The following is a 17,134-nucleotide window of genomic DNA, read 5'->3' as shown; positions in this document are numbered from 1 at the left end:
CTTGTAAATATCGTCTTTCCTTCAGCGCAGCTGGAGAGTCGGACGTAAGGGAGGGGCGTGGGCTGCTGCCTCGAACGGCTCGAGCCGTGCATCTTCCAGTGAGCCCCGGAGCAGGTGTGTGACATGCAGCGGGGCGATCCCTACCCCAGAAGAGATAAGTGACTCTGAGAGATAGAAACAAATTATAACGGAATGTCCATGTGAAGGAAGGCGTTGCCTCTGGCGATCGCACTTCTAAAGACGCCGCCGGCGAGCCAAGCATCTCTGTGCGCAGAGGAGTTTCTTGCAGCCCCAAGAGACGCCCAAAGAAGCTGCGCGCCAGAGCCGGGGGGACCCAGAGTCCGGGTCCGCTCTGTGTCTGTCGTGCTGTCCCGGAGGTAATGGGGTGCGTGCTTTCGGAGCTGGGCTTGGGATGGGGCGCGTCTTCAGCGCAGGAGGAGGCAGCGCCCCCAGACCCGGTGCTGGCCCTGTCTGAAGGGGAGCTGCGGCTTCTCCGGGAGTCCTGGAGGCTGATTCAGGACGACATCTCCAAAGTGGGCGTTATAATGTTTGTCAGGTGAGAGGCCTCAGATTTGTCCATTTATGACATATTTCGCAGCTCAGTTGGAACATGCTATAGGGGAAATAACGGAATGTGGTATCATAAAGGGTTTTTGGTTGCTTTTACCTTTCTTTGCAGAAAAGAGTTGTGTAGATGTAATACTCGTTGTAGCACCGAGTGTGATTTATGTTTTCGCTCCGGTTTATTAGTAAATATTTAGTTTTTTTGCACTGCTTTGTTCGGTGCGCCTTTCCAAAGCATCGGTTTTTTCACTATATCACTTGGGTCTTTACGTCTCTAAACAGCTCTAATTTAATCTTAGTGGTGTTTTGCAAAATTTATATTGCACTTACTACCGCCAAGTGGGGCTCCGGAGCGCTTGCCTACATGGGTAGGACACTCCAACAGGTAAGGTGTGTGGTTGGAAGTATCTAGTCTTTGTTGTGTGGTTGGAAGTATCTAGTACTTGCTGTGTGGTTGGAAGTATGTAGCCTTTGTTGTGATGCTGTGTGTGTGAGAAGTGTTTCCATGTTCTGCGTGATGACCACCAATGTGTGGTTATCCTGTTATGGAACACGGTGCTTAACAGTGTGATGGATGACGCAGTGTGAGAGAGGCTGCAGTTCATGGTTTTCAGTAAACTGGCAGCATTGAGCAGCTCTGCCGGTCCCTTATGGTACATCTTATGCTTATACTCCACTTAGCTGGGCACTGCACTGGGGTTGTCCATTGTGAAATATTCTGTTTACATTTTATGGTCTTGAACAGGTATAGGATAGAGGGGGAAATGGTGGAAAGATCTGCAGTAGTGGACTAAACTAAAGTCCTCTGTTGACCAGCAGTATGTGGAAGATCTCTTTAGTTATTCAACAGCTGTTCCATTGGTAATGGGTGATTTATTGCTGTGGACTGGCACAGTACTGGGTGATGGACATGACCCATAGCAATTATGTCTTATGTGAGTGATGCGAGTATAAAAGTGTCAAGTAGTTTAAGGGAATTATTATGCAGCTTGTGTGAAATACAATTGAGATCCACACGGCAGAATGTTATTGTATTACCGTGGGTCAGCAGGGGTTTATAGGTGATAAAGTACTCCCTTCCATATATTATAAGGATATTGCAAGTCACTGAGGAGATCAATGACCATACAGAGGAACAATGCCAAATGCTAAGTTCTCTAATACGGTTATGGAACTCTGTCTTGCAATATCCTTATCATGTGCAGCTGGGGGAACTTTATTTCTTATTATTAGGGTTTCCGGTTTTATTGTATTTCTTTTTTTAACATTTCCATCTGTATTTACCCATATTTATTTTTGGGACATTTTATCTCTATTTTTTCATATTTATTTTGTGTTTTGTGTATAAATTAAGTTGTTAAACTGTACATTTCCATATTTATTTAAGTGATAGACAAACACTCATACTTTGATGTCTGTCGTGATTTTGCTATTTAAGCTGCCAAATATTACGTAACAACACATCCACTAAATATTAGCATTATATCACAAATGTATGTTGACATATGCCATTATTTAAGGAAATTTCATCCTGGTTTTTAATTTCCCATGCTGTCCATCTGCTCGGCTGTTGGGCTACAATTCATGAAAGACAGCATGGAGAGCCTCCTGCAAGAAGCACATTTTTCTGTATTTATCCACTTTTAAAATAAATGCAGACACAAAACACATTGTTTTCTGTCTGTATTTATCTGTAAAAATGGAAAACAGGGAGCCTTACTTATAATACACAGTCACATCATTACCATTGCCACAAACACTTAAATCCTTGGTGAGAAGCTCTTTCATATAAAAGAGACAGCATGTTTGCAACCATGAAGAATAAAAATAGGCTCTCTAGTGGAAAATTAAACACATCAAAAAAGCTGCTCGATATTTGTCATAAAAAGATATTAGAATCAATTTAATACAAGTCTGCTTTTGGAGAAAAAGGTGTAGTAGCTCGGAATGTGCTGAAACATGCAGAAATATTCCACCTTTCCTATAATTACCTTAGAAGTTTGCCTCTATATAGCACTTTCTACTTCTGAAAAGGTGTTGTAGCACTACATGTCAAGCAGCATGCAGCTCCAGAATCCAGGGTCAGTGTTTTTTTTTTTTAGTTTTATGCTCTTACAGAAACTATTCCATGCATTTACTTCAGTTTCTATGTGGTACATTAAATTAGTGGGAGATGGAATATGTGAGTACGAGCTATGGGTGGCAGTATTAACAGATGAGCTACAGGAGATTAGGTATTAAGTTGCAAGGGTATGACTTGCAAAGGAGAGAATGTAATCTTTGCAATGAGATGAGGGCAATTCGCAAAGATAAAATAATAGAGATTAAGACAAACACAAATGTGATTTAGTATGCTGTGCTCATAGAGAACAGGCACGCAGAGAATGGAAAGGAAGGAGAGAGTCAGAAAGGAAACGTGCAATCGACAATCTGAGGTTTTAAGTCAAAGGCAGTTTTTCATGCTGGGTTTTTATAAAGATTGAGGAGGCTGTTTGAAGCATGCGAACAGCCTGTCTGCAGCTAAGTTGTTGCTAGGCCACCGCTTAAGCCAGGACAGGTGATCTGCTCAAAGGTTGGACGTGTAGAGTAATGGCTGGCTGCATTTGTAGGAAATATCAAAATCTTTAGGCTGCACTCAAATGAAGCTGTATCCACACCGGATTAGATACAGAGAAATTAATGCAACATCAAAAAGGAGATCCTGAAAATGTTATAGTGGGTATTTTTTGCTCACCTTTGTCATTTGGGCACAGTACCTGCAGGGTAGAGGTGAGAACAGACCTCCCCAGACAGTTGAAGTGTATTGCCTGCATAACTATAACTTGAGAATAGAGACCAGACACTGAAGCAAGAAAATATGGACACCCGGCTTCCCTTATAAATTCAGGGGAATATTTATAAAAAAAACTCACGCAGTGCAGCAAGCCACCTTGCTGTGCTGCGTGATAGGGAATGGGCAGGAATGCGCCGTATTTAACATTAAATGGTGCATTCCTGTCTTTTCCCTGAACTGGCTCACAATATGCTGCCTAGCACCAACGCAGGCACCCTGGTGCAACGGTGCCTGTGTTGCAGAATGCAGCACACATAGAAAGAGGAAAAGACTAGGTACAATAAATATATTTCACTTCGTTAAAACTCTGCTGGGGATGCGTAGCATTTTTATGAACTCCCTGGTCTACTAGTAATGGGAATGCACCAAATCCATGGGTGCATGCATGGGAACACCCGCGCTCCACCGATGTAATGCCTCCCTGGGGCAGAGTAACGCAACGCAGGGTTTTGCGCTGCTTTGCGTTACTCTAGATTTATCAAGCCACTCAGGGCCACACAAGGTGGCCTTGCATGCCTTGATTAATCTAGCTTAAGAGCTGTATGGCTCTTGCGCCCCACTGTGTGGCGCAAGGGCGACGCAACTCTTTGATAAATATGGCTCTCAATGAGGGCTTGTTTAGAAAGGGTATGCTGAGTACTTGTTTTTACTGAGTGGTGCAGGTTTGCTAGATGTTAATATTAAGGGATATACTTGCTGTTTCTATTGTTCAGTTGAGGCAGTTTCTATGCTGGTTCTTTCCTTTGTGTTCCTGATTTTTACAGGAAGGGTGAATGGCAGCCAGGTGCAAGATCTAGCACTATGTTATGGGTACTCCAGATTGGAGACCGCCCGGATCATTGTTTCATACAAATTTACTAATACAGACATTGTGCGCCTTCATCCCACCCTAATCATTTGAGAGAAAGGGGAGGAGTACCTCTGTCATGTAGTTACAATGTTGAAAAGTGACTATAAATATTGAGTGCATCCGATTAAAAGTGCACCATTATTTTTTACTCTCCTTCCGCCCAGATTTTCTCTCCCCAACGGTACCAGTGGCACAGGTTCCGGCAAAAAAACAACTCCTCTCAGCTTCAGGCACATTATCTAAAATATTTATTTGAGTATCAAAAATATTCACGGGCACATTAAAAGAAAAAACGTGGTCAACGTGGTTCGGTAAGACGCCTTCAATTTGGTCTATTCTTCATTGACAGGCGCTTATGTCTTATATAGGAATATTTCCCCTCTTTGCTTTCTATGGTCAAATAACAACTAGAATGATGACTACAAAACCATATTGGAGTTTTCTGGCATCCATTTACAGTCCAATATATTTAATGAATATGTCCATGAAGTCAAAATTCGACATAAACATGCTTAAAAAGTAACAAATCTGACAGGTTCATATACACATTAATTCTATGTATCCAGCACACCTCATCCTAACGTGTACAATGTCTTCAATATATATATAGGGGGCTCGTCCATCTTACTTTAATATATGATGTTTTAACAATAAAGTTAATGTGTAAAAGGTTCTTTCCTAATCACTCGCACTTTTATAATCCTAAAGTACTAACTATCTTCAATATATAAGTAGGTTCAACTTTTTTTTGTATTAGGAAACCTAGAACACTGTCCCAAACAAATTTTTAAGGCTGAAGGATGTTTCTCATCATCAGCCGAAATAAAATGCACTGGGTTAGAGTGCAAAATGCAAATAAAAGTGCCATCCTGTTAATCACCATCCTCATCTACCCACACATAATTACATCATCTTATAGCTTTTTCTGTAGGAACACGTATACAGTAATGGGCAACTTAATTAGGTCAACATATGTTTCTATGCATTTCTTCAGTCAACAAAGTCCTCATATGCAATATCTAGATCTGAAATTCATAAATGTACATGAAGTTCTGCATCAGTTTTGTGACCCCATGGTATTTCAATCCTCAAGGTAAGGATCAGTGTAGATTCCTGTTTCCTTAACTAGTTTTCTTTATCTCTCCCTCGGGGATGGACTTTTATGTATTTAATACCATAGTACTTCAATCCTGTCAGTGAACTTTGATGATGTTGCATGTAATGGCCTGCTATTGGGTATCTCCTATCACCATTCTTGATTTCTTTTATGTATTTAAGAATTCACACTTACATTATTTTAATTGTACTTACCACATATCATTTTCTGCAGTCACATTCCAGGACATTTATTACAAAGTCTGTTTCACATGTTATCCTGTCATATATGGTGATTGTTCGCCCCTTAAAGGTTTGATTTTGTCCATACTGGCAAGCTTTACACATATTGCATTTGATGGAAGTCTTTTCCACTTTCTGTTAACCAGTTATCTTTTCTGACAGGATCAAAGAAACTCTGTATTAGAATTTCACCTAGGGATGTTGTTTTCCGAAAAGTGATTCTTGGTTGGGGACCAATAATGCTTTTTAAGTGTTGATCATGTTCTAAATTGTGCCATTTTTTTTTTCAACATCCCACTGATATCCGATTGTGCTTGATCATATTCAAGGAATATTCTACAAATATTCTCCTTGTGAGTTGACTCAGTTTCTGTTCATTTTGGATCCTGGTCTTGCCCATACAATAAAAGTTCTGACTTCTTCCTGACTCTTTCAAACGCATTATTAAGCACACTTTTGGGATAATCACGTTGAGTGAATCTTGTTATTATTTTAGCTACTTCTAAGCTAAAGTCCTTTTCCGTGGAGCATATAATTTGCGCACTCAACATTTTTCTATATAGGATGCTCCACTTTATTGCCTTTGCATCGCCACTATTGGCATGTAGTAAGGAATTTCCAGCCGTTGCTTTCCTATGGCTAGTTTGTCTTTATATTGGTATCACTTTTATTCAATTCAATATCCAAAAATTCACTGTGTTCCTTTCTATATGCCTTAGTGAATTGGATGTTTAAAGTGTTTGTATTGAATCTGAAAATGAATTCCTCCAATTTCGATTCTTCACCATCCCACAGGAGGAAGAGGTAATCAATAAATCGAGTCAAAAGTACAACAGCTGTCATAAACATTTCATTCTCCCCAACCAGGTGACCTCCTTCTCCTACCACCTTATGAATACATTTGCATAGTTGGGGGCAAAGGAGGTCTCCGTCATCATTCCCTGTTGCTGTAGATATATTTCATTATCAAAGAGGAAGACATCATTATGGGTAAGAAAATAATGCATCATTTCCAAGTTCATTTGAATATGCTCAAAAAGCTTAATTGGCCTATCCCTCGAAAAGTAGCGGCATGCAGCTATTCCAACCTCATGTTTATTAATGGTTATAATGATACAACATCCAGTGATATAGCTTGGTTTCCATGATATGCCATCCACTTTTCTTTAAGGAAGTCAGTTGAATCTTTCAAGTATGAGGGCCAACTCGTTACATACGCTTGTAGAAAAAGATCCAGAAATCTCGAACCATTCTCCAGGAGCGATACTATGGAGCTCACGGTTGTCTGCCAGGTGGTCTCAGGGAATTTTAATGTATTTTCAGGAGAAAATAGATGGTAGCCATGTTTGCACCAATTGTATGGAGATATTGATATTCTTCTAATTCTAAGAGATCCACCTTCAACCCTTTAACCAATAATGTATGGTACTCGTTCTCTATTTGTTTCATAGGGTTTATTGTCAGACACTGGTAATGTACTCTATTGTCCAATTGTCAATGTGTTTCAGTCAGCTACATCGCTTTAGCCATTAAAATAATATTACCCCTTTTATCAGATGGTATTATAATTTGTGAATTATTCTTTTTTAAGGCAGTGATATCATTCCAGTCCTTTGGTGTGGTTTCCTCTTTTCCTCTCCTCAAATCATTTATATCCTCCACCATCATCTCATGGAAGAGGTCTATCTTATTAGTGGCTGGTAATTGTGGACAGAATTTGCTCTTTAACTTACATCCACTGGATATCACCATGTTTGTATAGAAACCCATCTTGGTTAAATGTTGAGTCAGTAATTCCGTCCCCTTCTGTAGACAAGGTCCCGCTTCATTAATCTCTATAAGTTCTGGAATATCTGCAATTGTGAAATTCGAAATTTCTCCTGACCTAATTGTTTTTCAGTCAACTTCCTTGATTTAATTTCAAAGTGCTTGTTCAAAATTCAATTTTCTGGTGAACTTATATATTTAAATTCTTGCATTGGAAAAGTCAGGGATAGACACATGGCAAAATGTTAATCAAAGTTTTAATATCCTTTCCTGATTTAAGGTCAACTTTGATGACGAGAAATACATTACCAAAGGTCTTTCTTGAACATTGGTCTCTTCTTCCACTATGGCTCTTATTTTCTCATTCTGCCACCCCACATCATTCTCCTCTACCGCTTCTCCCTTGTTGTTCTGCATTGCCTATTTCTCGATTTATTTGCTTGCCTCTTCTACTCTGTCATTTTATCATGCGTAGGAGGTGCAGTTTCTTGTAAATATCCACCCTCTTAGAGCGTCCTTCATCAGCCTGGATTCTGCCTCTGAACTGATTCCAGTTTTGCTTCCTGGAGTTAATGTTGTTTTTTTAGGTCTCGCTGAGTCAGCGCGCATGCGCTGCGAGACATTTAGTAGGTGAGTTTTCAAAGTGCTACTGGCTGGCCTAGTGCTTGCATTCACGCAAGCGTACACGCGCGCAGCTGGCCGCCATCTGTCTTTCACGGGTCATTAGCACCACTCGGCCGCACGTCTTGTGGCTCCTGCCATGTCTGCTTTTGACCCTGGCGATCACTTTTGCAAAAGTAAAGAAATAGAAAAAAACACATATTTCTTTACTTTTGCTATAATCGCGGCACCCGCGTTTTACTTTGAACATTAAAAGTAAAGCACGGGCGGGGGCGCTAGGTGGCGCGCTTACAAGATGGTCGCACGTAGGTGAAGCTCCCGCTGCCATCATCCTGGTAATTAACCTGTCAACTTGGCTTCTTTATAACGCCAGACACCGCCAGTCGTGAAACCCAGGTCTTCTGCCACCCCACAGCGAAATTCGACTGCCGCGACCGCCTGCTGCTCCAGCTCTGCAGCACGGAGGCTGGTGCCAGTGAGGGAGGTGGAGCAGGCGGTGAACCGCGATCGGCTACAGCGGGTACTCCAGCCCGCGGCTCGCCACGAGGTGACCAGGCCGCGCTGGTCGGGACCTCTGCAGTGGAAGCAGCGAGACGCCGCCAGGCCTCTCCGGTGTGGTAGCCTGTGTCAGCGGTAGCGATGTGAGGCAAGCCTGCCTGTCTGTGCCCTGCTGGGGCCGCTTCGACCTGCGGGACGTGCTCAACGGAGCGGTGAGTGCGAGGAGGGCACGGAAGCGGCCGCAACCTGCCGGCTGTGCTGCGGAGCACGAACTTTGGAGGCACTACAGTGCAGCGAACCTACTGTGGACTCTCCGGGGTGCTTCTTGAGATATCTGTAAAGACGCTTGGAGCACCTCAACATAGGACCTGCCAGATTGCCTGATGGGGCCGCCCGGAGGGGCTCCGTGGGCCCGTTGGGTGCAGTGAGGTGGCCTGGGAAGCGAGGCAGGCCTCTCTGTGTACTGCCGTGGAGTGGCGGACCCGGCGGCGGTCAGCGAGGCGGCCTTTGATGTAGCAGGCTGCCCTGAAGCCCACAGCAGCGACGTGGGAGCCTAGGACTTGGGGGGCCCACCGCCTGCGGACTGGTCAGCGGACAGTGGACGGACTGGATTCGGACAGTGGGGTGAGCGGCTGCGGAGGAGGGGGAGGCCGTCCTGGTGCTGGGACGAGGAGAGCACCTGGGCCTACTGTATATGCCGGAGGTGCTGGCGCGTGGCGGTGGTGCCTGAGGCCATTCGTATCCAGCCCACAGTTGAGAGGACGAGAGAGACGCGGACTGGGCTGCAGAGGCTGGCGGTGGCGGGCCAGAAGGGGCTCTTTGCGTAGGGAGCTTCCTTCATGGAGCAAACTGCATGGAGTGCCATGGCATAGTTGGAGCGGGAGTGCTGTCTGGGACGTGTTGCTGTCTGTGCCGCGCCTGCAGTGCCGAGGTGGCGCCCAACAGTGGACGATAGCCCAGGAGCGGCAGCCGTAGGCAGCGGCGGCGAATAATCGACAGAACTAATCAACGAGGGACGTCGGCGTCAAGGCGGGGGAGAGGTGCCCGGTGGGGGATCCTGGTGCATCGTGGGGGCGATGCGAGACGGTCCTGGAGGCCTATGGTGCCTGGAAGTAACAGAAAGTCGGTATCTCCTGGACGGTGGACGTAGCCATTATTGGGAGGGTCCCTGCTCCCCCTCTCCCCCCTCCCTCCTCCCCACACTAGCGGAGGGAACGTGGTGTCAACTCCCTCCTATTACGGTGGACCAGGGGTCTGGGCCTGGGTCGTCCGTCTGGTGCCGGGGTTGCCAGCGGATGCCTTCAGCACAGCAATTGGTCATGGGTCGGCTGCGAAACACATCGAAGAAGGGCCGGTCGCAGGCGGAGGGCCCAGGTCCCGTGCCGGGATGCCATGACAGAAATGTGGAGCCTCAGGCAGCAGCACTTGCGTCAAAACTGGACACAGTGCTAGCGGCAGTGGAACAAATTGGCTCTACCTTGGAACAGACGAAGGCCTCCTTAGAGTCCCGGAGTGATAAAGTTACGGTGGACTTCACCCTTCTCCATGCCGACCACCGCAAGCTGGCGGAAACAGTGACCCAACAACGCCAAACGCTCCAGGATATCCAGGTGGTGAGCAATCACACTATAGCCCTGCAAGCCCTGGGAGGATGCAGAAGGTCGCTCCCGGCGCAGCAATGTCCGAGTGGTGGGATTACCGGAGGGTGAGGAGGGACGGCACCCAGAACAATATGTTGAGGGGTGGCTCCGGGACATGCTTCCCCGGGGGTGCTCTCCCCACAGTTTGTGGTGGAGTGGGCGCACAGGGTCCTGGCGCTGAAACCCAGGCCGGGGGCCCGGCCCCGTCCCTTCCTTTTCAGACTCCTCAATTACCAAAACAGGGACGCGGTGCTTCGCGAGACCAGGAAGTTGGGCACCATCACAGTGGGAAGTGGGCAGGTGATATTCTTCCCGGACTACAAGGCGGCGGTGCAGAAGCGGAGGAGCAGCTACCTGGCAGTGAAGTGCCAGCTACGTGACCTGGAGATCCCATACTCCCTGCTGTACCCGTCGCGTCTCAGGGTGGTCACAAAGGAGGGGACTCGCTTCTTCGACGCCCCGTCGGATGTTTGGGACTGGCTGGAGGAGACTGGGCAGTGCGGGGGACAGAGGCCCCCAGACCAGGGAGTTGGTGTAATGGTTGCCAGGTTCGTTCCACAGGAGCGTCAGGAACTTGGAGAATAGTCCTCAGTCCTCCCCTACGGCCCTCCGACTCTATCAGACTCTAGAGTATCAGATGGCACGCCAGGGGAAAACAGGGAAACAAAACAAGGAAAGGCGGGGGGAAAAAACAGGTCTTGTCGATGGAACCACGTCAGGGACAGTTGAGGGAGTAACCAGCTGCAAGAAAGAAATGTGTTATACTCTGTATTCATCATACAACACCAGTGTATGAACAACACACTTCTATAGAACCTACCACGGCTATTAGTCACAGCTAGTAGTATAAGAGGGTGGCGGGTATGGATCAATCCCTGTATTCCTGTACAATAGAAGAATAAAGGTTGTGTAACTAACTCAACTCACTAGTAATGAATACGCTATGGATGTATAAGGCTCACCCCTCAGTTCTCCAGGAGGCCTATGAGGAACACATGATCGTAGTCCTCTTTATGTTCTCAGAGAGATGTGCGTGCTTGTTCTTCTAGTGGGTATGGTAATAATCTGCCAAGGAATTCAACCAGACTAATTACATCCAAACTTAACATAAACAGTAATATGTATAACAATGCAGCGCTATGCGTTGTTACCGTGATTCTGGTGAAATGAGCCTTCACATGTACACTGCACTGTGGTCCACGCAAGTACCCCAAATAAATAATAGAACAGGGTCTTCACTGGGAAGGCGAGAGAACAACTCCAGCCAGTAAGCAAGGATCGTAAGCAGTGCCCGGCCAAGCGGGAATAAGTCCGGCTGCGGGGCGGAGCACCCGGAGAGGGAATACAGGGAAAAACAGCAGTGGAACACGAATTAGATTCAAACGTGCTCAAACTACTGTAACTGTGGAACAGAGCTACTAGGAAGAAAGCAGCCGCTCTCAACAATAGCTGCAATAGCGGAGAAGATATGCCAGGAGGAAAACCTCAGCTATCAGCAACAGACGTCTACCGAACGGACGCCAACGGGAACAGGAAATCCTAAAGCGGAAGTCAGGCATAACAAACAAGGACGGAAACGGGGCTAGGAGCAAGAACGCTAAGCGGCGTTCGAGTGAAACCATGCTCCTTAAATACTGGAAACGTCTTGGGGCATGACCGCGGGGCATGACAGTTGGTGGCAGACAGGAGAGGAGACCACGGCGAAGGCGACGAAGGGGGTCCCGCAGAGATGCGGGGTTGGCCCCAGTTGTGGCGCCCAGCCAGGAGAGAATGCGGCTGGAGCATCAGGGAGCACTGGAGGCGGTGGCAACCCTTGGGTCTACGAGTAGCCAGGGCGAAGTGGAAGTTCACGGACATAGTGAACCCGAGACCAGCAGATCGTCTTCCCCGTCCACCATGCTTTTCCGAGGATCAACTAATGCCGCTGGTAACACCCCAGACTGCCGACCAGATCGTGTGAGCCAAGGGCAGCGAGGCGGCGGCGCCCGCTGGCTGTCAGTATGTGATGGACAATGTGTCATGGTGACTGATCACTTACAGGCTCCCATGTATGCTATGATACAGTGCTGTGTGCTGGCGCAGTTAAGTGTGCTTGGTCGCCCCGTGCGCGCGGGGTGCTGGGAAGACCTGCTCAAGGGGGGGTCAGGCGCCAAACGGAATCTGCGGCAGGTGGCGTAGATGGATGCAGTTAGGTCATTTGCCCACGCTTAGTTAAACCCGCAACACAGAAGACACCTATAGCGAATGTAGGGGTACTGCGGTAGGGGGGCAGCTTACAGTAGCTATAGCCACGCTGTGCACCCGTTAGCCATTACCTGTCTTAGTTTCACTCCATAAGCGTTTAGCTTGCAGTTTGGACGAATGCCAGTGCGGGGGTTTGCCCTGGTAGTTACACAGTTTTCGATTCCCAGTTCGTGTGCTCGGCAGCACACATACGTTCTTTTGTTCTGTTCTTTGTTGCAGCACACCGACCTGACACCTAGAGCCCATGTCCCCTCCACCGACGATCGCACCCCGGCCCCGTCACCTATACGGCCTTTCATTGCTTCAGATGGCCACCACTAACGTAATCACATGGAACATACGGGGTATGCACACGCCAGCGCGTCGCTATTCCATTTTTGCTTACCTGCAAAGACATAAGGCGGCCATAGCCCTCCTCCAAGAGACTCACATGACACAGGCAGAAATAGCCCGGTTGCGCGCCCGCTGGAGGGGTCAGCTATTTGGAACTACATATTCCGCACACGCCCTAGGCATATTAATCTGGGTGAGGGCGGGCACACCGTTTACATGCACGGACGTAGCAGTTGACCCGGCAGGGCGATACACATTAGTGCGCGGGAGGCTTAATGGTCAACACATATTATTAGGCTCCTTATACGCCCCAAACGTTGAACAATCATCATTTCTTGCCCACCTTTCAACGGTGTTGGCCCCATATGCGGGCCTCCCCTGGCTACTGGGCGGGGACTTTAACTCAGTCCTTGACATACACCTTGATCGGTCTTTTCCGCCCCTCCGCAACACACAGGTGGTTTCGAACACGCGGACCCTCACCGACTGGATGTCGCACTGGGCATTGTTCGATATGTGACCGCATCTACTCGTACTATTCGACGTGCACGACCTTCATGTGCGTCTCGACAGGGTGGTGGGATCCCATTCTCTGACTCCCCTGATAGACCAGGCAGAATATCTGGGTCGGACACACTCCGACCATAACCCTCTCAGATTGCGTCTCAGATGGAACCCCGGCCGTCCTCCAGTCCCCACGTGGTGCCTCCAACCAGCTGCCCTGGAGGATGTAGAATTTCGTGCATCCTTAGGCACGGCGATCGAGCAGTTATTTGAACTGAACGAGGGTACAACGAGTAGTGAACTGATAAAGTGGGACGCCCATAAGTCCACTATCAGGGGGCATTGTCTAGGCACGACGTGGAATATTCGGAAGCGGCTTGCACTGTCGCTCACTAGCCTGGAATCTCGCCTACTCTCGTGCGAACAACACGGGGAAGGTGGAGGTGGTGACTCGACCCGGCTGGCGCAGCTTCGAGCGCGCCACCCTGAGCTGCTGGAGCGCTTGCGTTGCCACAACTATGCGGCTCACTCGGCTCGAGTTCATGCCACGTCGGACAGGGCGGGGAGGTTGTTGGCCTGGCTGCTAAGACAGGAGACTGTTCACGCTCCGATAGATGCTATATGCGGGCCTGACGGGTCACTCGTATACACGCAGTGGGAGATTCATCAGGCAATCACGGAACACTACGCATCCCTGTATCGTTCGACGGGACGCCGGCAGGCGCAGGACCTGGATCGGTTTCTGGAGGCTGCCTGCCTGCCCACGTTCCCAGATGAGTATCAAGAGTCACTTGAGTGCCCCCTCACCGTGGATGAGATCGGAGAGGTGGTCGCAAGACCTATCGGGAGTCACTGGTACCCAAACTGCACGCTCTCTATATGGCCGCCCTCGAAGAATGTACCTTTCCTGCTTCCATGCGAGAGGCCTATTTGGTATCTCTGCTTAAGCCTGGGTGGGATCCCACCCAACTGGGGTCATACCGCCCCCTTGCTCTGCTTAATGCGGACTACAAAATCTTGGCTAAGGTGCTGGTGGAGCGTCTGGCGCCAACGGTGCCGGTGTTGGTGCATGCCGACCAAAATGGCTTCGTACCTAAGCGCAGCACCTCCCTTAATTTGCGGCGGTTCTTCCGGGTGGCTTCTGACAGTGCTCAGCGATGGCCTAGGGCGGGCTGCCTGGTTCTAGATCTTGAAAAAGCCTTCGACTGTCTGGAATGGGGATACCTGGTGGCGGCATTGTCACACTACGGGTTGGGCCTCGGATTCCTCCTGCTGGCAGCCCTCCTTTCCAGGGACCCCACGGTGAGAGTGAGAACCGGACCGTACATCTCCGACGCCATCCCAGTCTGCCGTGGCACCAGACAGGGCTGCCTGCTCTCGCCCCTCCTGTTTGCGCTAGCAATAGAGCCCCCCGCCGCCACGCTCCGTAGGGAGCTGACGGCTGGCATCCCCCTGGGTGATACGACACACCAGGTATCGCTTTATGCGCATGACCTGTTGGTCTTTGTCAGATATGTGGCTCACATCCTGGCTGAACTGGAGTGCATTCTACTCGACTTCGCTGCTCTCTCAGGCCTCTGGGTAAACGCCGCTAAGACCTGTCTCTATGCGTTTCGAGCCGACACTCAAGACCCGAACTATCATCTTGGGGGTGTGCAGGTCCAATGGCGGCCGGATACCTTCCGTTATCTGGGTATCCAGATATATCGTCAGCCAGCGGATCTTGTGGAAAGCAATCTGGACAGGGCCGTGGCAGCAGTCAAGACTCAGATGCGGTTCTGGGGTACACTTCCCCTCGCGGTCACGGGCCGAGTCGCTTTAGTCAAAATGGTGATTTTACCCCGACTCCTGTACTACTTTGCCAACCTGCCCATTTATATTCCGGCATCCTTTTTCGCAGCCTTTGCGCGGTCACTTCGAGACTTTCTATGGGGTAATGCACGCCATAGAGTTGCGTTATCCAAGCTGTACCTCCCCACTGATCAGGGGGGACTTGCAATGCCGTGCTTTGAGCATTATTACCTGGCTGCGCAGCTGCAGTGGATAGCCCGGTGGTTGGAAGACAGAGGACGTGATGATACTGCGACTGCTGCACCCCCCCTCCCTTTAGTTGACATCATTAAGCTTTTCCACCCGGCTGCGAAAGTGTCGAGGCCTGTGCCTCTCCTCGTGGTGGTGAAAAAAGAAATATAGTAGGGAAACCTCTATACTGGCCTATACATTTAGATGAGATCTAGCTAGATTCAACATTGCCAAAAAATAACTGCCAAATATCATATCATGTCATATTGTTATTCACTGTAAGCAAATTACAAATCCTTTATAATTTTTAAACCAAGTTTATTTTCGCTTTTTATCATTTAAGCTTTATATCACATGTAGTTAAGACAAACAAACCATTTTTTTTTTTTTTTAAACAGAATGATTTTTGTACCCACTATAATTTTAGTACAAATATATAACGTGCTTCATATTATGAAGAGACATCCTAGACATAAGAGACATAAAATTCACCTACTACTCCTTCACACTACTATTCGTACAAATAGGTAAACACTATCTAAAAAGAGAAAAATTAGGGAGGGGGAATGAAGGACCCTCGAATTGGTCTCAATTTCGTCGTGTGCTGAGATAGATTGAAAAAAGCGTGAATTCTTTGTGTATACAAATTGTCAGGATGTCTGAAAGTCAGGGGACAATTTTCAAGCAACATACTCAGGAGGCCATCTGTACGTGATCTACAGAGGTGCCAATTTCTGAGGCAGGTGAGATTGAAGAGAGTTCAAAGAGGAAAGTTTATTTTATGTCCATATCATTTTCTAAGTTCACAAGGAACAAATGCTTGTCAAGGCATAAGGTTGCTCGCATGGGCAACACGAAGCAGGTATTTGAATTTCCAAATGCTTCTACGTTCTTTTCTTTTTGTATATATTATTCTTTGTTTGAGATAATATCCAATCCGATGTTGTCTGTAAGTCCTGCCGTCAGACGTGAAGTCAATCTGGCCTACAAATGCTATCGCCGTAGCCTCTACCTTACCCGGGCCCGGACTCCTTATGCTCCGGCCATACCGCTCGAAGGTTCTCCTAGCGGGCAGGGGGTGCTTAGTGCTTCGGAGCTCGCGGACTGGAGTGCGGTAGACATACAAACGCTGGGGGATCTTTATCGGGAGGGTGCCCTCCTCTCGTTTGCCGCCCTAGCGGAGGAGACTGGGCTGGCTCCCGGCCACTTTCTTCGTCATCGGGCCTTGATGGCGACGCTCACGAGCTGTAGGGGTGATCTCAGGGAGGAGCCGGAACAGCATCTCACAATGCAATATCTCCATGTAATGGGGCGGGGGAGACACCTGGTTCGGTGGTTTGCGGCATCTTTGCGCACACATGCGGCGATCAGTCTGGCTCCGCAGCGTCGTAAGTGGGAGGCGGACCTGACCCGGCCCATGGCCGACAAGGAATGGGACAGGGCGCTGCAGGGCCCGACGAAGATCCCTAGGAACATGCGCTTCCGCCATATCCAATTCTTCATCTTACATAGAGCGTACCTCACGCCCGCATCCATCAATAGATACTTCCACTGTACGGATGCGGGCTGCCCCCGCTGTGCGGAGCTAGACGCCGGCCTCATCCATATGTTGTGGAGCTGTCCCGTATTGCGCTCGTACTGGCAGGCAGTGCAAGAGGCGCTCACCGAGTGCACAGTTCGCAATATCCCGTTCGAATGGCCAGCCTACCTGTTACACCTCTTTCACAGAACTCCGTCCATGAAAGTTACCTCTCGGTTTATCGACCTGGGGTTAGTGGTGGCAAAGCGGCTGCTCACTAAACGCTGGAAAGCGGCTGATTCGCAACACATGCGGGCATGGCGAGGTTGATTCCTGGTGTGGGCTAAGGCGGAGAGCACGGCCCTCCTGAGGGAGGAAACGCTAGGCCTCAGGAAGATGCC

General features: G+C 48.3%; 1 protein-coding gene across 1 annotated transcript in view; it reads left to right on the top strand.

The window, feature by feature from the left end:
* Positions 1-322: 322 nt before the first annotated feature.
* The window catches only part of LOC146799343 (neuroglobin-1-like), a 106,494-nt gene continuing 89,682 nt past the window's right edge, over positions 323-17,134 (top strand). The window contains exon 1 of the mRNA XM_085628069.1: positions 323-556. Coding sequence (XP_085484195.1) covers positions 381-556 — 176 coding nt within the window. The 5' untranslated portion in view covers positions 323-380. The remainder of the gene's footprint in view (positions 557-17,134) is intronic.

This window comes from Triturus cristatus, chromosome 9 (genome assembly GCF_964204655.1).
Source record: "Triturus cristatus chromosome 9, aTriCri1.1, whole genome shotgun sequence".
In the NCBI taxonomy this organism is placed as follows: domain Eukaryota; kingdom Metazoa; phylum Chordata; class Amphibia; order Caudata; family Salamandridae; genus Triturus; species Triturus cristatus.
Note: the sequence above shows the minus strand (reverse complement) of the source record. Positions and strands in the feature narration are given on the sequence as shown.